The sequence below is a fragment of the Canis lupus genome, chromosome 36 (genome assembly GCF_011100685.1).
Source record: "Canis lupus familiaris isolate Mischka breed German Shepherd chromosome 36, alternate assembly UU_Cfam_GSD_1.0, whole genome shotgun sequence".
NCBI classification, from domain to species: Eukaryota; Metazoa; Chordata; class Mammalia; order Carnivora; family Canidae; genus Canis; species Canis lupus.
Window position 1 is genome coordinate 16577652 of NC_049257.1, and position 24473 is coordinate 16602124.

The 24473-nt window shown below is 39.1% G+C and overlaps 1 protein-coding gene across 3 annotated transcripts in view; it reads right to left on the reverse strand.

Moving 5' to 3' along the window:
* The window catches only part of SLC25A12 (solute carrier family 25 member 12), a 207090-nt gene that overhangs the window by 81366 nt on the left and 101251 nt on the right, over positions 1-24473 (reverse strand). For 2 of the 3 annotated variants that reach the window (XM_038584841.1, XM_038584840.1), the window contains exons 2-3: positions 20138-20191; positions 194-336 (exon numbers count right to left, since the gene is read on the reverse strand). In XM_038584841.1, coding sequence (XP_038440769.1) covers positions 194-336; positions 20138-20191 — 197 coding nt within the window. Of the gene's footprint in view, positions 1-193; positions 337-20137; positions 20192-21140; positions 21243-24473 lie in introns of those variants that run through there. The other variant, XM_038584842.1, reaches the window with a different exon arrangement.

The window sequence follows — 24473 nt, forward strand, 5'->3', positions numbered from 1 at the left end:
AAGAAAGAAAGGGAGGTTAGTTATGCCAAATCCTTGATAATGGCAGCAAGTTACATTTTTTATAAACTTCTAAGAAAAGGTACGGTTAACTAATATTAAAATGCCAGATGGTCATAGGTAAACTTAGGGCTTACTATTTTTTAGTAAGATACTGCAGAATATTCACACTCAAAAAATGTATAAAGGTTCTTACCCATCCTTGGTTTGATCGGCTACTCCTGCCAAGAGCTGCACTATCTTCGGATTGCTGTTTGGATCATTGTACAGTCCAAGATAGCGCTGGACAAAGTCTTCTGGGGTCATGTAATGTTCTCCATCAACCTCAGTACTGGCATACTAAAAAATGAATAACATATACTTAAAAATTAAAATTATTCAACATCATCCTGTAGCCAAAAGTATTTTGTGAAAAGATAAATTAAAGACCAGTATCAAAATTCAAATAAAGATAATAAATGTAGGACTTTTCTCTGGATAGTGAAAAACACTCAGAACCTGACTGAAGAACATCAGCCAAGTGCTGATACGTGCGACAACGTGCACAAACCTTGAAGACATTGCAAGTTAAAGAAGCCAAACACAAAAGGCCACAGAAGGTATAACCTCTTTTATATGAAATGTCCACAGTGACAGAAAGCAGAAGCATAGTTGCTAAGAACTGAGAAGAGGGGAAAAATGGGAGTAACTGCTTTAACATAGGTGAGGTTTTTCTTGGGAGCAATGAAAATGTCCTGGCAATGGCCACACAACATTGTAACTATACTAAAGAACACAGCACTATAAACTTTCAAATGGTTAAAATGGTGAATTTTGTTACTTGACTTTTATCTTAATGAAACATATAATACATTAAGAGAAGAAATATGAGAAAGATGAAGAAAGGTGAAAGGGCAGCTGAGTTAACCAAGACCTGAGAATGAGAAGCTGACACCTGTAGACTCCCAGGAGCTTCCCACCTACAAGAGCACAGGGCGGGAGATGACACAACACATGAGACTGCCAAATCTCAGAAAGTGAAACAAATGAGAAAAAGCATGACAAACAAGACCTTCCACCATAGGTATTTGTTCTACATTCCAGTAGCTGGAAAAAAGAAACAAAAATATTCTGTTTTTATGTCAATGTTTACAAAGAAAATAATAATACCTGCCTATCAAATATAAGCCTCATTATTTTAAGGGTTTTATGTACTATGGCATGATCAAAGATGAACAACCAAAGCTCTCCTCTTTGGGTTGCAGCTGATTTAGTCAACTATCAAAGTAGTAACATCAGAAAATTTCCCAGAATTGAAGAATACAAGGGTTCACTAAGTGCTAACCATAATATACTAAAACAAACAAAACAAAAACCCACACCAGGACTTGGCCCATCAAAAAATGACAGAACGTCAGAAGAAAGAGAAAATCCTAAAAGTTTTTAGAGAGGAAAAAAATGGTCACCTACAAAGCATCAAGCCTTTCTCAACAGAAACACTGAAAGCTTGAAAACAATGGAGTAAGACCTTGAAAATTCTAAACTAAATTATTTCCAGCCTAGAATTCTAAACTGAGGCAACTTTCAATCAGTTGTAAGGGTAGATTAAAACTACTCTGAGGGGTATCTGGGTGGCTCACTTGATTGGGTCACCAACTCTTGGTTTCGATTCAGGTCATGGTCTCAAGGTCATGGGATTGAGTACCTTGGCTAGATGGGTGCTCAGCAGGGAGTCTGCTTGCAATTCTCTCTCTCCTCCTCTGCCCCTCCCCCTGCCTGTGCACACGCACCCTCTCTCTAAAATGGATAAATCTGGGGCACCTGGGTGGCTCAGGTCATGATCCAGGGTCCTGGGATCAAGTCCCACATTGGGCTCCCTGCTAAGGGAGCTTCTTCTCCCTGTACCCTTCCCACCTGGCTTGTGTTCTCTCTCTCTCTCTTTCTCAAATAAATAAAATCTCTAAAACAAAACAAAACTCAAATAATAAAATGGATAAATCTTTAAAAAATAATAAAAAAATAAAAGTACTTTGAGATACCCATGTTCTCAATACTTTTCCCCATCATGTACCTTCTCAGGAAGCTACAGGAGAATTTGCTCCATTAAAAAGAGGGCATGAGGGATCCCTGGGTGGCGCAGCGGTTTGGCGCCTGCCTTTGGCCCAGGGCGCGATCCTGGAGATCCGGGATCAAATCCCACGTCAGGCTCCCGGTACATGGAGCCTGCTTCTCCCTCTGCCTGTGTCTCTGCCTCTCTCTCTCTCTCTCTGTGACTATCATAAATAAAAAAAAAAAAAAAAAAAGAGGGCATGAGGGGCACCTGGGTGGCTCAGTGGTTGAGTGTCTGCCTTTGGCTCAGGTTGTGATCCTGGGGTCCTGGGATCGAGTCCCACATTGGGCTCCCAGTGGGGAGCCTGCTTCTCCCTCTGCCTATGCCTCAGCCTCTCTCTGTGTCTCTCATGAATAAAAAATAAAACCTTTAAAAAGGGGGGGGGGGGGGCATGAACCAAGTAAATGAAAAATTAGGTAATTTTTAGCTCTATGAGAAAGTAAATTATGAAATAATTTTTTTGTTGTACAAAAATAATACGTGACTTGACTCAAACAGTATTTATAGTCATAATAAATATCAGATATTAATTTAATAACAATTATAAACATACTGAGAGGAATGAAGGGAGAAGGACAAGGAAGTAGTATAAGGAAGTACTCAACTACTATCAAAGGAAGTTAATAATGTCTAGAAATAGCAGTACAGAAATATGAAAGAAAGTACCAAAATAAATAGCTAAGAGTTAGAAATGGTTGCTTCTGGGAAACAAGACAGGGATGGGAAGGATCAAAGCAAAGGACTATTGGTTTGTTTTTTGGTTAAGCATTTCAAATGGTCTCATTTGTGAATCTGACTAAACCAAGCAACCAGCTCTTTCAACAAAGAGGGAATTAAATAAAAAATGTTTCCTTTGCCATATTCTAAAACACACCACAGAGGCTATCACAGCCAATGCTATATTAGCCTGTGCAAGAAGTAGCCTAAGGTAAACCTATTTCTCCTAGCTTGGACTACCAAATGCACCTAACAAATATCACCCCCCAAAAAAGGTCATATTCTCTCTACATGCTATAAAAATCATTCCTGAAACGGTCCTAAGTTTTAGGTCCTGGCTCCACCAGTAGTAACTCACTGAGTCCTTCAACAATTCCGTTCTCCTCCCAGGCTTCTAGATATATTGCACATCTACAAAATGAAGACTAAATAATCTTTGACATTACAAAACAGTAAGTTTGTTAACATAGAAGAAGAAATAAACTATATGGTATTAATACTAATACCATGTGGATTCTACTAATTCCTGTCAACTACTTTTGTTTTTTGTTCTTCAGTGTTCTTTAAAATCTGACATGTTTTACCAAAATCAGAAAACTACAGAGTTAAGAACAGGCAGGAGGAGGGGGAAAGGCATAATGTCAGAAGACTACTGCAACTGGAAAGAGGAATCAACCCAAGGAAGTCTAAAAATAGAATTTGAAGACACTGACAAGTCAACAATTCACTAGACTATGAGAGCCAAGCAGTGGTATCGGAAATGTACTATGGGATCCAAAAAGGAGTGTTCATTCCACGGACAGGTGAAATGGGCTGCAGTAGGAAGGAGATAGTAACATTTAGAATAGGCCTTGAAGGTAAAATTCGATTTTAATTGCAAACAGACAAAAAGGATCTTTCAGTCTAAAAAAAAAAAAAAAATGTGAACACATATAGAAATTCAAAAATACATTTTTTTTCTTTTTTTTGGGGGGGTAGAGAAATGGCAATGAAGAGAGGATATATAAAGATGATAGTAGAAGGCGAAACTGAAAAGGCAGCTTGAGACAAGATGATGGAAGGTTTTGAATGCTAAATTGAATAGTCGGAACTCCATTCTGTGGGCCATGGGAGGCCACTAAAAGTTTCAAAGGAGGACAGAGATGTGATCTGACCTGTGCTCTCTCTTGTAGCAATATAAAAGATGGTTTGGAGAAGACAGAAACTGACTGGGGGGAGAGAGATCAAGTATCCCCTACTGAAGTTGGGAGTGCAAATGAAAAAAAAAAAAAAATGGGTATTTTCATGCCTTGCTAATTTTTTTTTAAAAATGAATTCAAAAGGTACAAAAGGGTATACACAGAAGAATTTCTAACCCCTCTGTCCCCAGTCACTCAATATTCCACTCCAGGGACGCCTGGGTGGCTCAGCGGTTGAGCGCCTGCCTTTGGCCCAGGGCGTGATCCTGGAGTCCTGGGGTCGAGTCCTACATCGGGCTCCCTGCATGGAGCCTGCTTCCCTCTCTGCCTATGCCTCTGCCTCTCTCTCTCTCTGGATCTCTCATGAATAAACAAATAAAATCTTAAAAAAAAAAAATACTCCACTCCAGAGGCAATTTCTTATATATGCTTCCAGATGTTTTATGCATAAATGATTAATATAGGGACACCTGGGTGGCTCAGTGGTTGAGCGTCTGCCTTCGGCTCAGGGCATGATCCTGGAGTCCTGGGATCGAGTCCCACATTGGGCTTCCCTGCATGGAGCCTGCTTCTCCTCTGCCTGTGTCTCTGTGTTTCTCATCAATAAATACATAAAATCTTTAAAAATAAATAAATGATTATATATAGGAGACACATGCATATACATGCTAATGTATATACACACAAATATGCAAGAATATTCTAACCCATTTCTTTTTTTTTTTTTTTTTAGATTTTATTTATTTATTCATGAGAGACACACAGAGAGAGAGAGAGAGAGAGGCAGAGACACAGGCAGAGGGAGAAGCAGGCTCCATGCAGGGAGCCTGACATGGAACTCGATCCCTGGCCTCCAGGATCAGGCCCTGGGCTGAAGGCAGTGTTAAACCGCTGAGCCACCCGGGAGCCCCCTAACCCATTTCTTTTTATACAAATGATAACTATTAATACTGTTCTGTACATCTTGCTTTTTTCAAATTCAGTCATTTTGGAAAATGATTCAGCAAGATACATACACACAACATGTCATATATAAAGAACTATAAGAATGCTCACATCCTTTGACAAGGAATCTTGGGTCTGACTCCTATAAAATTTTTTTAAAAAGGAGGAACCAAACACAAGATGCAAAATAAAAAAATAACTAGAGATAGGTTATGGAGATCTTTGTTCTCTTTACAACTATTTGAGTGCTGCTTGCTTTCCTTAATCAGATGTCAGTTCTCAAAAAAGAGAATATGAGAACCCCTCAGAGGTAGTATTAACAAAATGTGGCAACTGATTCTCCATTTCTTTTTGCCACAGGTGTCTAACATCTTATAGTAATATCTGAATTTGACTACCAGGCTACACATAGAAAACACACACAAAGTATACTGTACTTACAGAATCACCAGGAATTCACAACATTTTTTACTTTATTACGAAACAGAGCAGCCTTAGCACAAACCAAGGACACAGGAGCCAACAAGGAAAACAAATGCTTTTGTTGACAAGTCCTGGAACAGGCTTTGCCAGTATCTGGGGTTATAAATGATGCCAGAGAATCACTTACCCTGAGGTATTTTGCTAGTGTTTTCCCCAACTCTCTTACTCTATTTTAACTTGATTTGAACTGAAAGATAAAGTGTATAGCTCACAGGGGAAAAAAAAAAAAAAACAAGTCTTCTCATCCATAAGGAGTCGGTACTTGACTTTTACAGGAGACAGTTAACTAATTAACTCATTAAATTAGAGACAATTACTTGGCAATGTCAGTGAGTCTGTTTGCCTGAACAGACAGAAGAGGGAGTACAGAACTGAAACTAGAATCTACCCACAGTCAGTCAAGACACTAAAACATTTTAGGTATTATGTTAACAAAGAAAAGCAGGTACTTTAAAAATGCGTGATATATTTAAACCAAAAGTATATCTTAAAATACTTTTAAAATAAGAATGACTCGTTTATTTTAAACTTCATTACTTTCGATGCTTATTTTAATTGACTGGATAATAAATGTTTTAAACAAAGTAAACATGGCCTTGAGTAACACAGAGGGCTAGAAATGAGAAAAGGTTAAGTGGCCACCTTCTCTTTCTACTAACCAAATGACTTGTATATTTATACTAAAAACAATAAAAAGCTATTTAAAAGAAAGTTTTGAAAAAAAATGAAAGTTTTGGGTCTCCCATGCTAACAGTTATGCCTAAAATTTAATATATCAACCAACTGACTAGTTTTACAATATCATTTCCATATCATTCCTGTCATTTCAAAGAGTGAACCAAAATTACTTTAAATGAAATTAACCAAATATTACATCCAAACTCCAAATAACTTTAGAGTTAATCATTTGCCATTTCAAAGACGTCTCTTAAGCAGTTGTAAATCCTCTTGGGCAGGAAGTCAAGGACACATGAAAGACATTGACAAGAAGTAGCTGACAGTATCCAAACAAAAATAGGTGATTTATTTTCTTGATTAAACTTTTTCCAAATCCAACTCAAGCATTTGAATGTAAAAGTGCACATAGTTTTGACATTTCCAGAAAAATTTAAATTTATATTTAGTGGACATGTGCTTGAAAGTCTTGACATTCTGAAGCTTGAGAAATAAAATGGATCTTAATGAAAGATTAGAATCTTCATTTATTATTGCTGATAAAAGATAACAGTGTTTAAAAAAAAAAAAAAAAAAAAAAAGACAACAGTGTTAGGGCAGCCCGGGTGGCTCAGCGGTCTAGCGTGCCATCGGCCCAGGGTGTGATCCTGGAGAGCGGGGATCTAGTCACACGTCGGGCTCCCTGCATGGAGCCTGCTTCTCCCTCCACCTGTGTCTCTGCCTCTCTCTCTCTCTCTCTGTGTCTCTCATGAATAAATAATAAAAAAAAAAATCTTAAAAAAAAAATGACAGTGTTTCATTTATAGATATACGTACTTATACTATTGTACTTACACTGAACTACCTCTAGCTCCAAATGAGGTCATGTTGTCTAGAAATATTTTGCCTACCAAGTCAACATATCAAGGTCTCACTTGACTGGATAAATTAAACGCTAGTAACTCCTTTACAATTTACTATTTTTAACCTATATTAGAGGTTAACTGTAAAGCAGATTTTACGAAAAGTTTTCATGCAATCCCAAATTTCTATTGAGTAAGGAGTAAAGAAGGTTAACTTAAAATTCAATGACATGAATGAGTAAAAAATGCAAATAGTCTAAATGATACAAATTACCTGTTTAAATCATTTAAGTCCAAAGACAAATACATCCTCTGATATTTTATATGTCTAAAAGATTTTCCAGAGATTATAAAGTCTGATCTATTATAACTAGAAAGCTGGTTACTTTTTAAAAAGTATACAGTGTATCAGGATGCCTGGGTGAGTCAGTGGTTGAGCATCTGTCTTGTGATCCCAGAGTGCTGGGATCGAGTCCTACACTGGGCTCTCTGCATGGAGCCTGCTTTTCCCTCTGCCTATGTCTCTGCCATTCTCTGTCTCTCATGAATAAAGAGATAAAATATTAAAAAAAAAAAAAAGGAACTATACAGTGTATCAAGATTTTAAGTATGCACACCAAAACCAAGGTAATATATTTAGAAGCACTACTTTATTTTATTTTATTTATTCATGAGAGACAGAGAGAGAGAGAGGCAGAGACACAGGCAGAGGAAGAAGCAGACTCTATGCAGGGAGCCCGACGTGTGACCCGAACCCGGGTCGGGTCTCCAGGATCATGCCCTGGGCCAAAAGCGACACTAAACTGCTGAGCCACCCAGGCTGCCCAGAAGCACTACTTTTTAAACCAAAAACCTGCTAATATAAAATCTTCCAGGTCATTTTGCATTAAAAAAAAAAAAAACATTTATTAAATACCAATTGTATGCTGGACACTATGCCTGGTACTAGGGATGCAAAGATCACAAAAACATAGTTCCTACCCTCACATAGCTCAGAGATAGTGGCATGATGGACACCGAAACCAGGTCAGAAAAGAATTCTAGGGCAGCTGGGGTGGCTCAGCGGTTTAGCGCCGCCTTCAGCCCAGGGCCTGATCTTGGAGACCCGGGATCGAGTCCCACGTCGGGCTCCCTGTGTGGAGCCTGCTTCTCTGCCTCTCTCTCTCTCTGTTATCTCTCATGAATAAATGAATAAAATCTTAAAAAAAAAAAAAAAGAAAAGAAAAGAGTTCTAAATCCCCTGTGCTGTTAACTGGTTGCAATTTCTTGAATGAAACACAGCTTCTCTGAGCCTCTTCTCTAATAAGACGGTAAAGAAAGATAGCTGTCTTGATGCAAGGGAAAAAATGAGATCTTGAACACCAAAGTACTTACAAATTATAAAACTAATGCATATTGAGATACTGTAGTTCTTCTAAAATGCTTAGAAACATGGAAAAGCATAGGGTCCCAATTTCCCTCCTTGCTTAAATGTTCTACTTTTGCCCAAGCATGAAGGAGTTATTGTTCTAACTCTTCATCTTCCTCCAAACCAAGGTTTCCTTGGGGTTGGCTTCTACCCCCAAAGCCATATTTTGGTTTACCAAATCGGTCCTAACTGGCCTAGCCAGCTTCACCTCTGCTTATCTAACACGTGGCTGTAATATGAGTCAAAACACACTGTTGCTCCATGACTTTATTCCAACTGAGATGAACTGACATTTTCAGATCTTAACCATCCTTTTAATTTCAGTAACTCTCAAACGACAATGTCACAAAGTGGTAACTACAGATACCACATAAAGCATTTCCCATTGAGAAAAAATGAGTATGTGAACAATGGAAGAGCTAAGCATACAAAGCTAATCCTCTTGCTGTCCTTCACTTTTACTGCTCTTACTCCTAACAGAAGCCAAATTTAGTCAGGAATGTATGCCCTTTCACTACACGAGCACTCTGCATGAGGAGCAGACTGCAACAGGTCTGACATACAAATCCTGTTAACAACAGTACAATGTGGAATTCATCTCTCAAGTAATATTTTAATAAAATAACTATAACATATACTTTTTAAAAGATTTTTTTCTTTTTAAAAGATTTTAATTAGTGATGCAAAATTTTTCTGATATTTACTAAAATCAACTACACATGCATTAGGAAAATGCAATTTTATACATCTAATTATAACTAGCACTTTCAGTTGCATATTTCACGTCACTAGAAACAAACCTTCTACTGATTTTACAAAAAAAGTTCTCTAAAAGTCTGCCTACCTCAACTTGTTTCCATGAAATATTATGTGCTTATTTTTCTTTTTTGCTTTAATATATGTATTTTTATTGTCCATTGTATCAAGTCCTATGGTCAGCTACTAAACAAAGCAATTCCTACCAGGGCAGTGAGATACAAGACCGTTGTTAATCACTGACATCTCAAGTAAAGCTACCATAATAAGGTAGGTCTACCAAAATAATTTTCCTCTCAAAACAGTCAAAAATCTTAGAAATAAAATAATGACCCCAGAGAACTCGATAACTGAAACTAGAATGCTTCTCAGGGCAGATTAAGTTGAATAATTAATTTGCATTGTTCTTAAAATAAATACTTCAATCTCTTGGTCTAAGTAACCATGGGAACATACAAGGAGCATATATATTTATAAGCCTGGGCAAATCATGTCTTTGACAATCAAGGTGCAGCTCCTAGAGTGCAGAATTGCTGTAATGTTGGTAGGCCTTGATTAAATATCAAGATTTTTGCCACAGAGAAAAAGGACCTTTATGCTGGTAGGAAGTGGAAAATATTAAAAGATTTAAGAGAAAGATCTACCAAATGTAATGTACGAACATGGTTTAGATCCTGATTTTAATAAAGCAACTTAAAAAAAATGAAACAAACAGGAAAATTTCAATACTGAATGGAAAGCTACATTATTAAGGAATATTTTTACCTGTAATAATTGAATTGTGGTTTGATGGTTTTTTAGAGTCATCACCTTTAGAGATACTAGAGTATTTGTGTATGCCCGGATACAATGTCTGGGAATTGCTTCAAAATAATCCAATGCAAGCACAACACAGATAAAGCAAGATTAGCTTAATAGTTGGTGAAGCTGAGTTATGGATACATGGTAATTCATTATACTATTTTCTCTAACTTTATATAGGTTTAAAATTTTCCATAATTAAGAAAGGCTTTTTAAGAGACTACAGAAGGGGCACCTGGGTGGCTCAGTGGTTGAGCATCTGCCTTCAGCTCAGGGTGTGATTCCCCAGGTCTTAGGATCAAGTCCCACATCAGGCTCCCCACAGGGAGCCTCCTTCTCCCTCAGCCTAGGTCTCTCTGCCTCTCTCTGTGTCTCTCATGAATAAAGAAATAAAATATTTTAAAGAAATAAATAAAAATAAAAGACTACAGAAAAACAGTGAGATGATTCTATATGTACTAAGATACCTGTATCTCCAAACAATATTAACTAAAAAAGGCAAGTTGCATTGAAATACACAGAGCAGGTCTCTTCCATTTACTGTATAACCTTGAGTAGGATTAACTCTTCTAGGGTTCAGTTTCTTCATCTATAAAATGGGAATATTAATGGTTACCACCTTGTAGAATTGTTCTGAGGATTAACTATAATGATTTGTATAAAATACTTACATTAGTGTCTGAGACATAATAGTGATTCAATAAGTAGTACAGTTTCAGAAGCCCAACCGTGGCTCTGACACTGGTTTCAGTGAATGATGCTTCAGAAACTTCAGTAATGTTAAGTAAAAGAGAGCTGGAGAGATCAGGGAGATTTTTCTTTTTAAGTTGCACAGATAAAGAATGAATTACAAGTCTCTCTTTTAGGTCTGTGTCTTGGTATTTCAGAGTCTAGAACTGGACTAGAATTCCTTCTCTGGTTCAGACTGAGCAACTGAAGGTTCCAAAGACAACTCTGTAAATATCTTCCATAGTCTCTCAAACTTAGACCATAGCTATATCCTTTTTCATAACCTACAAACTTGAGAGAAGTTACCTCTTCTGATGATATTTCCAAATGTGGGGATTTGTAAAGATCTTCAGGGGTATGTCTCAAAAAATGTCATTAGCTGATTATATGCACATAATCATATGCACATATTAATATCTTAGTCACTTTATAGATCCAGCACAGTTACCTGGGAAAGTCAAGGGATTCAGATCTTATTCAGGAAAGAAAGGTCTTCATCTCATTTTAGAAGAAAAGGAAGGGAATACAGAACTAAGCTCCATGCGGATGCCTGGGTGGCTCAGCAGTTGAGCGTCTGTCTTTGGCTCAGGGTGTGATCCCGGGGTCCTGGGATTGAGTCCCTCATCAGAGTCTCTACAAGGAGCCTGCTTCTCCCTCTGCCTATGTTTTTACCTCTCTCTGTGTGTCCCTCATGAATAAATACATAAAAATCTTAACAACAAAAAAAGAACTAAACTCCATGTATTAGGCATCATCACACATTACCTCAGCTAATCTTTATAACATCCATATGTGCTAGGTGTAGTTATCCCTTCTTAGATAAGTCTGTTTGGAGGAAACAGACTCCAAAACTAATGCAAATACCTACAGTCATACTGCAAAAAGGAATCAAATAAGGACTCAAATCCAGGTCAGACTACAAAGCCCTTGTAGGCACCAGCTACATTCTGCTGTCTCCTGTATGAAAAGGAGTCACCTGAGGCCTCATTCAAGATATTCTAAGAACCCCATGGACAGGAGGAAATTAAATTAGAAGAATCACAAGCAGTCATACATAAGAAAGCACAGAAATGTATAAGAAAGTTTACATTTCAATATGATCTATTAAATATAATCTATTCAAAATGTAAATTGAATTATTCCACTTCTAAGGTGAAAGACCTTCAGTAGTTTCAACAATGCTCTTAAAAAAAAAAAAAAAAAAAAAAAAAAAAAAGAAAAGAAAAGAAATCCAAACTCTTTTCCATGGCCTACAAACAAGGATGTGCCTGATATGGTTCTCCTTTGGCTCATCTCTTACTGGCCATTCACTCCCTCATTTACTGACACTTCATTTTTTTTTTAATATTTATTTATTTACTTACTTATTTATTCAGAGAGAGAGAGAGAGAGGCAGAGACACAGGCAGAGGGAGAAGCAGGCTCCATGCAGGGAGCCCGACGTAGGACTCGATCCCAGGTCTCCAGGATCACACCCTGGGGCTGCAGGCAGTGCTAAACTGCTGCACCACTAGGGCTGCCCATTTACTGACACTTCAGGCACACTGGTCTCCTTTCTGTTTGCTGAACATACCAAGCCCTTATCCACATCTAGGCCTTTACACATCTGAGACCTCTGATCAGAATTCCCTCTACCCACCTTTTAGTCCCATCTCTTATCTCACCACCCTCTTGAAAAATGACAGCCAGGGGCACCCTGGGTGGCTCAGTGGCTTAGCACGGCCTTCAGTCCAGGGCGTGATCCTGGAGACCCAGGATCGAGTCCTGCATCAGGGTCCCTGCATGGAGCCTGCTTCTCCCTCTGCCTGTGTCTCTGCCTTTCTGTGTGTGTGTGTGTGTGTGTGTGTGTGTGTGTGTCATGAATAAAAAAATAAAACCTTTAAAAAAAATTTAAAAAGTCACATTAAAAAAAAATGACGACCATTTCCACCATTGTTTATTTCATTATTAGACTTGTCATCTTCTGCAGATTTTTTTTTTCCTCCCAAGTCTGTGGGCTTTGCTATTGTCTGTCTCACTACTACCTAGAATGTGAGATTTTACCTTCACTGAACTTCTCTATCTAAAATCTATAGATAGGGCACCTGGGTGGCACAGTCAGTTAAGTGTCTGCCTTTGGCTCAGGTCATAATCATGGGATTCTTGGATCCAGCAGCACCTCACACCTCGGGCTCCCTGCTCAGCAGGGAATCTGCTTCTCACTTTCCCCCTGCCTCCCCACCCCCCCAGCTCATGCTCTCTCCCTCTCTCTCAAATAATTTTTTAAAATCTTTAAAATCTATAAATGTAGAATCCAGCACAATACCTAGCCTGGCACGTAGTAGCCAATTAAAATTATATTGATGAGTAATAGAACACAACCCGGCATTTAATACACTAATTTTCTCATGTTTTCAATTATTTTTCAATCCTTCAGTTGACTCAAGAATAAAGTCTCACCATGATGTGAGTATGCCCTCAATGCCTAACCCTTCTTTTAAAATGAAAACTCTACATAGTTTATGGCAAATACCAATATACTAAAGATAAAGGCTATCATCTTCAATGTCTATATTCTTTTTTTTAAAACTTTATTTTTAATTTTACTTATTTATTCATGAGAGACAGAGAGAGAGAAGCAGAGACACAGGCAGAGGGAGAAGCAGGCTCCATGCAGGGAGCCCGACGTGGGACTCAATCTTGAAGCCCAGGATCACGCCCTGAGCCGAAGGCAGACGCTGAGTCGATGAGCCACCCAGGAGTTCCCAATGCCTATATTCTAAAGAACTAGTGAAAACCCTTAACCAGTATAGCTAAGAAAACTATAGATCCCTTTCTGTGTATCTCATACTGGGTTTATTCAACCCAATTTAGTCTGGGAAGTCCTCTTTTAACTTCAGGTTCTGAAAAGCTAAATTCTTACTTTTTATATTCACTTGATCTAAAACCTAATACATACACATTAAGACTTTGTTTTTATTTTCCCCTAATTCTTCTATAAGCATGTATATATGCAAACATACATACAATATATATGAAGTGGCTTTTAGAAAACTGTAATTATACTATATACACTTTTTTACATCTTTCTTATCTCACTTAAAGGTACATTGGAAATCTCTCTAAATCAACTGCAATAGGCCTAACTCATCCTTTTTAGTTCTGCATAATTTTCGACAGGATGTTTATTCCATAATTTTTCTACCACTCCCCTTTGATAATATTTCTCGTTTCCTTTTTCTTTTTCTCAAGGAACAACTGAATGCTGCAACTAACAACCTTGTGCATATATATTCTTATGAGAATTTTTATTTCTCTGCGATAAATACCTCAAAAGTAGGATTGTTTGCTCAAATGGTATCTTCTTTCTATTTTAAACTATTGCCAGGTTGCTTTTCAAAGAGTCTTTGTTTCCACAAATACCTTATGAGAGTAACTTTTTCCTTCACATTGGGCCTCAGTAGATGTTATCATTTATAGTACACATTCCATGCTTTTGAAAACATAGCCCTAATTCCTATTCCAAAAAGTAGAAGCGTCTCCTGCTAAACGCCCTGCTTAATTCCCTTCTCAGCCCCAGGTTATTGCCAAAAATAAACAAATACGTAAAAAAAAATACTTATTGAATAAAAGGATATTTCTATCAAAAATTAATATATTATCAAAAAAAAAAAAAAAACCCTAAGGAAGAATCACTCTTTGCTTTACATTAGCAGCATCTTCTTCCGCTTATTCTCTAAAATAACACAGGGGAAAATGCATTTCCATAATTTTTATATGATATATGATCTTCATTGTTACACTGGTAATAATGAGAAAAAGAACAGGATGAGGTGCCTGGGTGGCTCAGTTGTTAAGCTCAGATCATGATCTCAGGGTCTTATCAGCCTCATGTCAGACTCCATGATTAGTGCAATATCTGCTTCTTTCCCTCTCCTTCTACCCCTCCCCCCGTTTGTGCTCGCTCTCTCTCAAATAAAGTTTTCCAAAAAAAAAAAAAAAAGAGAGAGAAAAAGAACAGGATCAAAAAAGAGAAAAAACAGGATCAAAAGAACAGGATTCCATTGTAGTAAGTTTTTAGTTTAACATATATAATGATACAGTCTCAACATGTGTTGCTTTCACTGTATAATACATTGATAAATAAATAAGTCTACCAACTTAAAAAAAGACACCTTGACAAACTATTCACTTAAAACAATTTTTGATAAACTTACTTTGCCACAAAGCATAGACTAGATTAACTCCTCATTCTGAAGTTTTGTCAGGTTTATAACAAACAGCCTGTGACATGCCTGTTATCCTCACCTTACCCACCTCTTCATTACTTCTATTGTCTTCCTTTTGCTACAGTATATGATGTAGCGCAAAATGAGTCAATGATAGTGTGTGGGTGAGAGAGGTAAGAGATAAATCAAGAAATGACAGTTGTAAGGGTAGAAATAATAAGATCTTAGCTTGACAACTGATTGTAAAATTATAGCACAATCTAACATATAAGAATTCATTTATTGTGTTGGCTAACTGAATTAAAAATAAATAAAATCATTCAGAAAAGTAAAAAAAAAAAATCATTTGTTGTGCTCCAATTTTATGAACTTGTAGGAGACAAGAAAAAGCAGAATCCTAATAAATATTATTTTTTTAATAGAAAATATAGCTCATAGGGCAGCCCGGGTAGCTCAGCGGTTTAGCACCGCCTTCAGTCCAGGGCATGATCCTGGAGACCGGGGATGGAGTCCCACATCGGGCTCCCTGCGTGGAACCTGCTTCTCCCTCTGCCTGTGTCTCTGCCTCTCTCTCTGTGGATCTCATGAATAAATAAATAAAATCAGAAAAGAGAAAGAAAAGAAAGAAAATATAGCTCATCAAAATTTGAGAAGCAATGAACACACACACAAAAAAATCTATTTCCCTATATGCAAAATAATACTTTACTTTTATAAAGCCCTTCTCACAAACTTGCACATGTAATTCCATTAAATATAGACAGATCTGCACTTTCAAAGAAAAATATTTTGCTGTTGACAAAAATGAGTATTTGTAAATTAGTTAATCCCACAGATCCAAGTTTTACAAAAAAGTTTTTAATTGTATTCCAAAATTCAAAATTAAATCTTCCCTGTAGTCTTTAAACAGCTCAAAGGATCCTACCAAAACCAAATTATACTAATAGCAATAATCTGTACTTTAATCTTTGACTATATCCTTTTTTTTAAAAAAAAAAAAAGATTTTATTTATTCATTCATGAGAGACAGAGAGAGAGGGGCAGAGAGAGCAGCAGAGAAGCAAGCTCCCTGCAGGGAGCCCGATGCGGGACTCGATCCTGGGACTTGATCCTGGGACTCAATCCTGGGACTCCAGGATCACACCCTGAGCCAATGTCAGGCACTAAACCACTGAGCCACCCAGGGATCCCTATATCCTTTGTTTTGAAACTACTTTAAACTTCCATGGGATGATTCTCCCTAGTTCTCCTCCTCCTTCCCACTTCAATTGTGAATTATCACTTATAAATCAGTCTCTTATTCCTGGTCTTATTTCTTTTATATTTAATCCCCTCACCACAAGGATTTATCCACCACCTGTACAAATCTGTCTCTCTCCAAACCTGACAGATTTGACATATTGGGACATACTTTTTTAAAGTACCAAACTTAAACTGCTCCCTCCCCCCAAAATTCCCAAAAATAGATGTCTCCTCAATTAACATCTATCCAGATTCACTACTTTTTCCTTTACTTCTGTATTTAATATCAAATTCAACAGATTCACCCCTTACAAAGTCCCTGGTATTGTCCTTCCTTTCCATTTCCCCAGCCATCAGCCACTCCGGGTCATTATCTCCCACATGTATTACTTCAACAGCCTCTTAGCTGATGTCCCTACCTCCTTCCAACCTCTCCACACTTTACCCAACGTACACAAAGAGCTGTCAGAATGTACCACTTCAATTTCCTGGCTCAGAAACCCAGAGTGCCTCCCTACTGTTTCAAATCCAAACTCACTGACCAAATGTTCTAGGAAGTTACAATGTAAAGGCGCTTTTTTTCCCCATCACCTAAGTAACCAGATTTTTTTTCCTTTAACTTAACAAACACAGCTGCCATTAGCCCCTTATATACCTCTAGCTTTCAAAAAATTACCTACCCCCCCCCCCCCCCATTTTGAGACTCCACAAGTGATTTAGTATAAGGGTCAAGAGTACAGGTTCTGCAGTTTGATTGGAATCCAGCCTCCACCACTTAAGGACTAAATGACATTAACCAAGTCACTTAACTTCATGTATTTAACAGGGACTCTAACCCTACCTCCTAAGGTTGTTATGAAAATTAATGTAGTGCCCTTAAAACACTAGGCTGGTGCCCAGCGCAGAAAGATCAATAACTGTTAGCCATTGTCATTACTGTTACAACCACTTTGATCCAGGCAAGCCAATTTGATCGTTCTACCAGAGGCTATGCATTGGACTTTATTATTCTTGACTACCTCAACCACAACCTGTTAGAGACTGAATGGGTCTGAGAAAGGAGCTAGTCACAGGTCCACTACCATTCAAGTCTTGGCTCAATCCTCTCCTTTGATTATTCAACTGGTATCTACTGCTAAACTAAATACAACTGCACACATGGCACACAGGAAACAGTCCTTATTAAATATTTGTTGATAAAATATATTAAATGCTAAAGAAATATATAGTTAGTATGTATTTTTGCTTAGTATCTTTAAAATATTAATAAATCATATACTTCTAAAATCAAACTATTTCTGAACAATTTCCTATAGCTTCAAGTAACTAGAGTTTGAAGTACTCAAGACAGGAATAAGAAAAATCTGCTATGTTACTTGTAACTGTCCTCAAAATGATTCAAATAACCATACTGTATCTTTCTAGCTAATGAAGGTAAATATCTATGATCTCTTATCTATCAATAATTCTTGGGTCAATGCTTTATTAACTAGTGCTAAATACACTGTTATGAATTCCACAATCTTTCAATATAAAAAATAAGGGCGCCATAAAAATAATGTGTAAAAAGATAATGATAAGGGGGCACCTGGTTGGCCCAGTTGGTAGAGCATGCAATTCTTGATCTCAGGGTTTTAAGTTCGAGGCCCACATGTGTAGATATTACTTAAAAATAAAAATCTTAAAAAAAAAATGATAACAATAAGATTTAAAGGTTGTCAAAATGCTAGGCATAATTCCAGCTCTCTCCTTATATTTCTATCCTCTGTCCTCCAAAAAACCAAATCCATGCAGAATCATGGATTTTTTTCCATAGGATTTTTGTTGTTGTTAAACATTTGTATTTATTTATTTGACAGAGAGAGTGCACAAGCATAAGCAAGGGGAGCAGCAGAGGGAGATGGAGAAGCAGGCTCTCCACTGAGCAGGGAGCCCTGCATGGAGCTTGATCCCAGAACCTCATGACCTGAGTGGAAGGCAGACACTTAACTGGCTGAGCCACCCAGGCACCCCTCCATAGGATTTTAAGATTTATTCGAGAAATTTTAAGATTTATTCTGTGCACATATGTGCATGCACATATGTGCACAGAATGTATGGGCAGAGGAAGAGAGAGAGAGAGGGAGAGAAACTCAAGTACACTGCCCACAGGGTCTGGAGCCTGACATGGGGCTTGATCTTAGACCCTGCGATCAGACCTGAACGAAAACCAAGAGTCAGATGCTTAACTGACTGTGCCACCCAGGTGCCCCTCCATAGGACTCTTAAAGCTGAAAGGGGACAGCCTGGGTGGCTCAGAAGTTTAGCGCCGCCTTCAGCCCAGGGCCTGATTCTGGAAACCTGGAATCGAGTCCCAATTCAGACTCTGCATGGAGCCTGCTTCTCCCTCTGCCTATGTCTCTGCCTCTTTCTCTCTGTCATGAATAAATAAATAAAATCTTTTTAAAAAAATAAATAAATAATAAAGCTGAAAGGATCTTGGGACACCTGGGTGGCTCAACAGTTGAGCGTCTGCTTTGGCTTATGGCATGATCCTGGAGTCAGGGATCCAGTCCTGCATCGGGCTCTCTGCATGGAGCCTGCTTCTCCTCCCCTTCTTCCTATGTCTCTGCCTCTCTCTCTGTGTCTCTCATGAATAAATAAAATCTTTAAAAATAAATAAATAAATAAATAAATAAATAAATAAATAAAGCTGAAAGGATCTCAATTCCCATTTCCTGATGTTGAGTCCCACATGAGAAGATAAAGCCCAGAAAGTCCAAACAGGTAGCCTACAGGTAAAACAATCAGAGGCAAGACTGGGAACTGAACCCAGTGTTCTTGACACCTTCATTACATCATGCATCATTTCAAATGATTTCTTCCATGCCTACCTAATCTAGAAAAAAGTGACTATATCACACCAACTTCTCACAAAACCACTAAAAATAATCATATGGTATGGTTAACAGACATATTTTTCGCTATTTTCAAGAATACTTGTGAGGAATAAAAGTTTCAAGCCATTAATAGATCATTTCTATTACAACTACTTATGTTCTGGAAATGATGCTTCCTTTTATCAGATTTTATAAAATTTAAAATTCCACTTTTCACTAATTCTTTTTCATGAACTACAAATATGTATGGTCATCTATGCAGCCTCTTCCCCAACAATAGCTTAAGCAACCCAAGTCTCAGATAAAAATGTCATCTATTCCAGGCTGATCAGCATATGTTAGAATCTGTTCCTAATATAGAATCCTAGACTTTTGGAGTTGGAAGGAACCTTGGAGATCACCTCTCATTTTACAGAGGAAACAAATACCCAAGAGGGACCTGACCAAGGTCATAGTTTCTATATAAGAACCCAGGTCCAGAATAGAAAGTTTTCAAAAGATTTCAGAGAAAAACACTGTATTTAGTGGAACACCTTAGCTTGTCTCCCTTTTTATCTACTTCTTAAGTACAACTTCCTGCCTGAGAAACTTCTGAAATTTAAGAGAAGAAAGCAAAACAAAAAACTAAGCCAGCTTTGTAAGTCTACAGCCAAGTCTCTAATCTTAAAAACTTAGAAGGTGGATCCTTGCAAGAACCGCAGACAGTAGCATTTTGTAACAAAACCCCAAAAGCTGATGAATGTAAGTAGAGGGAGAAAAGACACATACAAATTAACAATAACTATAATATTCCTAGCTCTGTAACAAATTACATAAATAAATGCTTATAAGGAGGAAAACTATAAACTTGCAACTTTCAAGAAAGAAATTTAATCACCATACCTAGTAATCACACACGAGCAATACATTTTGAAATATAATTTTGATCATAGTGCTTATAGGAAGCTGGAAGTTCTTTTTAGTGCTCTTTATATGCTTTAAGTCATGTTTTAAAAAAAAACAATAATTTGAGGAAAATATTTTATCAAACCTTAATAAAAAGGAAAATCTGTATTCAAACCCTAATAATTATAAACTATATTGTCTATCCATGTTTTTAAGAATAAATGAAAAAAGCTAAGGCCTGAAAAGCACTAAGTTTACATCTATTTCGTCCCTATAAAAGAACATGCTACACAAGCCAATTTACCTGTAGGAATATGTTTCTTAACTCATGAGGATCACCTCGCTTGGTTGTTTGCACCTGTAAGGAAAAAAAAAAGCCAAGTTAATACTGTACCAGAGACCAAATAATCTCTTCAGATTAGAGTTTTCAAAGCTAACAATCAATGCTCTTATCTTTTATAAGGGCATTTAGTTTAAAACAAACCCAAAGTGCTAATACTGATAACACCTGTCAAATCGGAGCTCTGCGACTACAGAGGCGAGGAAGTACAGGTGTGAAGACCTTAACACAGCAAATCTACCAGATTTCCTCCGGACTGGAAAGGGGAGGCAGGGAGGATCAGTCTCTTACATTCCCCATCCACTAGCAACACAACGGCAACCACCCACCTCCAAATCAAGAGGGCCCAGCAAGGACGGGGCAACACGAAAGTTGAAACACCCAAATTAATCGCCTGGCCTAGCAGCCTTTCTTCTCTAAGGAACGCAATCCAGAAATATAATGGTCTCCGCTCTTTCTCCACCCAACCTAAAATACGAAAGCTGCTACCACGTTTCCAAACACTCTCGACATCCTGCCACCTGCAGCACCGGTGCCAACCACCGCCCCCGGCCCCACCGGAGCTCCGAATTACTCAATCGCTCGCCCCCTCCCCCACTGCAATATACAGATGCCTTAGGTGGCCTCGGCTTTACGTGCCACTTCCTCCTACTCCCTTTCCGATGCCCCCCCAAGTCCGGGCTCACGCTCCCGGGCGCCTAGGGCAGGGCACAGCTCTCCCCCGCACCGGCCCGTGGTCCCCAAAAGCCCCTCCAACTCGTAGTCCCTCCTACTTCCCCTCCCCCAGCCGGGCATCCTCTCCCTCCGGTGCAAGCCCCACGCAGCTCTCCCACCCGCGAGCCGGAGCCCCAGGACGCGCTAGCTAAGAACAGGCAACGGAGGAAATGGTAAGCGGCGGGGGGCTGCAGGCAAGGTCCCCAGAACGCCTCTTATGCAATAAAGGCAGCGGCAGAGAGTTGGGAGTCACCTTGACCGCCATGCTGTGCTCGGAAGCCGGGGACGAGCGAGTGAGCGAGCGGGGCCGAGCTGTCAGGGCGCGCGCGCGCCGCCTCCCCGGCCGCGCCCGCCCCCCCCCCCCGCCCCGCTCGCCGGGGCCGCGCGCGTCCCTATGCAAATGAGCCCAGGGCGGGCGCCGCGCGCGTCCCTATGCAAATGAGCCCAGGGCGGGCGCCGCGCGCGTCCCTATGCAAATGAGCCCAGGGCGGGGCGGGAAGAGGGCGCGAGGCCCCGCCCGCGGGGAGCCGGACCCGGGCCCGGGCCGCGCTCGCTGCGGAGGAGCTCGCGCCTCCCACGGGGAAGCCTGGAGCGCAGGCCCCGGGATTCCGGCGCGGCGGGGCTGCCTGCAGCTGAGCCGCGGCCGGGAAAGCCCCAGGTTTCCTAAGGCCTCGTGTGGGTGTGGCTTTGAGCACCGCCAGCAGCCCAAGTCGTTTTCTCCGGAGACTTCACGGAGCGCTTGGGATCCAGACTGAGCAAGGTTTCGACGGATCAAACGGCGTGTCCCCGTTGATGATGACAATTAAATGAATTCATGACAACAAATAGCTATATTGACAATAAAAAATATGGGGGGGCATGCACTCTGGGGGGGAACCTAAGGAAATGTAACGTGATAAATACGTCCTTAGATTGGCATGAGATAAATATGCTTAACATATTTGTGACCCTTGTATTATAAAGCTTTATGGGTAGGCTCACTTCATACTCCGCCTAATCGCCCAAATCCTTTGTGCAGTGAGGTGGGGCACAAGTGCATACGGAAAATAATCCATTTGTCTTCCACGCGGCTGGTGCTGAATCCTGGCCCGACATGCTTCCTACATAAACATTGCCAGCCCTGCCTAAGTAGAAGCTCTACCTTGAACCAAAATAATGTCTCTAAAACTGAATTTGGCCATTGTGACTATATTGAACCACAGATTGATTCACTGAACATTTACTGGGCATCTATTACACGCCAGATATAGTCCAGCTTGTAAAAAAAATATATAAAAATAACATATAGTTTCCTAATCTCTAGTACCTTACAGATGGTCAATGCTTCCCTAAATCCCAATCTTAAATATATATATATATTTTTTGTTTGTTTGTTTGTGACTACAGGCATACTTTTGTATATTTAAAAAAAAAGGCTAACAAAGTAAGATTTATCTTAATCTCACTTAGCTCTGTAATCCCTCTCCACCCTCTTTCACATTTCCAATGTTGAATGTTGAGAAAAGGTTTCCCTTTTCTCCGGTCTCACTAGTCATAATATTTGTATTAAGTATCCAAGTTGATAAAAATAAGGAAAGAGGGCAGCCCGGGTGGCTCAGCGTTTTAGCGCCACCTTCGGTCCAGGGCGTGATCCTGGAGACCCGGAATCCAGTCCCATGTCCAGCTCCATACAGGGAGCCTGCTTCTGTCTCTGCCTCTCTCTCTGTCTCTCATGAGTAAATAAATAAAATGTTCAAAAAGAAAAGAAAAGAGAAGAGAAAGAGAAAGAAAGAAAGAAAGAAAGAAAGAAAGAAAGAAAGAAAGAAAGAAAGAAAGAAAGAAAGAAAAAGAGAAAGAGAGAGAAAGAAGAAAGAAACGTGGCAAATAGAAACTGATAAGGAATGCTATATTACTAGTATTATAATGAGCTTTTTTTAAAGATTTTATTTATTTATTCATTCATGAGGGACAGAGAGAGAGAAGCAAAGACAGAAGCAGGCTCCACGCAGGGATCCTGAGGTGGGACTGGATCCTAGGACTCCAGGATCAGCCCTGGGCCAAGAGCAGGCGCTAAACCGCTGAGCCACCCAGGGATCCCCCTATAATGAGTTTTTTTGCTGCAGTTGAATTAACTATTACATCTGTTTATTCAGTTTGTTCAAAGTTCTTTTTTTAAGATTTATTTATTTATTTATGAGAGAGAGAGAGAGAGAGAGAGAGAGAGAGAGAGGCAGAGACACAGACAGAGGAGAAGCAGGCTCCATTGCAGGGATCCTGATGTGGGACTGGATCTTGGGACTCCAGGATCACGCTCTGGGCCAAAGACAAGCGCTAAACCGCTGAGCCACCCAGGGATTCATTCCCTCAAAGTTCTTTTAACAATGTTACTGGATTTAAGGATTTACAAATTCATAGTTTGTTCTAGCACCTTATGCCCCTGGCACTTTGCTCTCTTATTTCATGAAGTTTCTCTAAGTAGGAATCTCAAGATGTTTATTTTACATTAAGGGAAGAATGTCTATTTAGTAGGTCAAAGTTCCTCAGTTTGAATAAAAGTAGTCAAGGGAAAGGAAGACACTTAAAATGAAAGAATTATTTCCTATTGAAACATGTTGCTGACCAAATCTATATTGTTGGAATGAAAATTTACAGTCAGATTCACCACTTCCTCCCACAGAGGAAAACATCACATTTAAACAGAGCCCACCACAATAATTTCTAGGTATAAGCACCAAGCCACAATGAAAATTTTCTTGAATAAAAAATAGCTGAGGGGCGCCAGGGTCGTGCAGTCAGTTAAGCTTCTAACTCTTAGTTTCAGCTCAGGGCTAATCTCAGGGTCGTGAGATCGAATCCACCAAGTTGGCTTGAGAGTCCCTCTGCCTCTCCTGGTTAGGCTCTCTCTCTCTCAAATAAATAAATCTTTAAAAAAATAAAAAAGCCTACCTTTGAAAAAAAATATATGTATATGTATGTACATATATACATATATAATTTATATATACATGCTATATATATATACACCCTAAAATATATATGTATAAAATACATAAATTTATATATATTATTAAAATACATATATATATATACCTTAAAAAATAGATGATCTTTGAGCAAGTCCAAGAGCTTCACTGGTGCCAATCTAGTTGCAATGGAGATTATGTATTAATTTAAAACTAGGGACGCCTGGGTGGCTCAGGGTTTAGCACCTGCCTTTGGTCCAGGGTGTGATCCTGGAGTCCCAGGATCAAGTCCCACATTGGGCTCCCTGCAGGGAGCCTGCTTCTCCCTCTGCCTGTGTCTCTGCCTCTCTCTCTCTGTGTCTCTCATGAATAAATAAATAAAATCTTTAAAAAAATTTTTTTAAACTAAATAAAACTGATATGGGGATCCCTGGGTGGCTCAGCAGTTTAGTGCCTGCCTTTGGCCCAGGGCATGATCCTGGAGTCCCGGGATCAGGTCCCACATTGGGCTCCCTGCATGGACCCTGCTTCTTCCACTGCCTGTGTCTCTGCTTCTCTCTCTCTCTGTGTCTCTCATGAATGAATAAATAAAATCTTTAAAATAAATAAATAAAGACTGATACAGAGAAAGTAGAAAAGCTCAG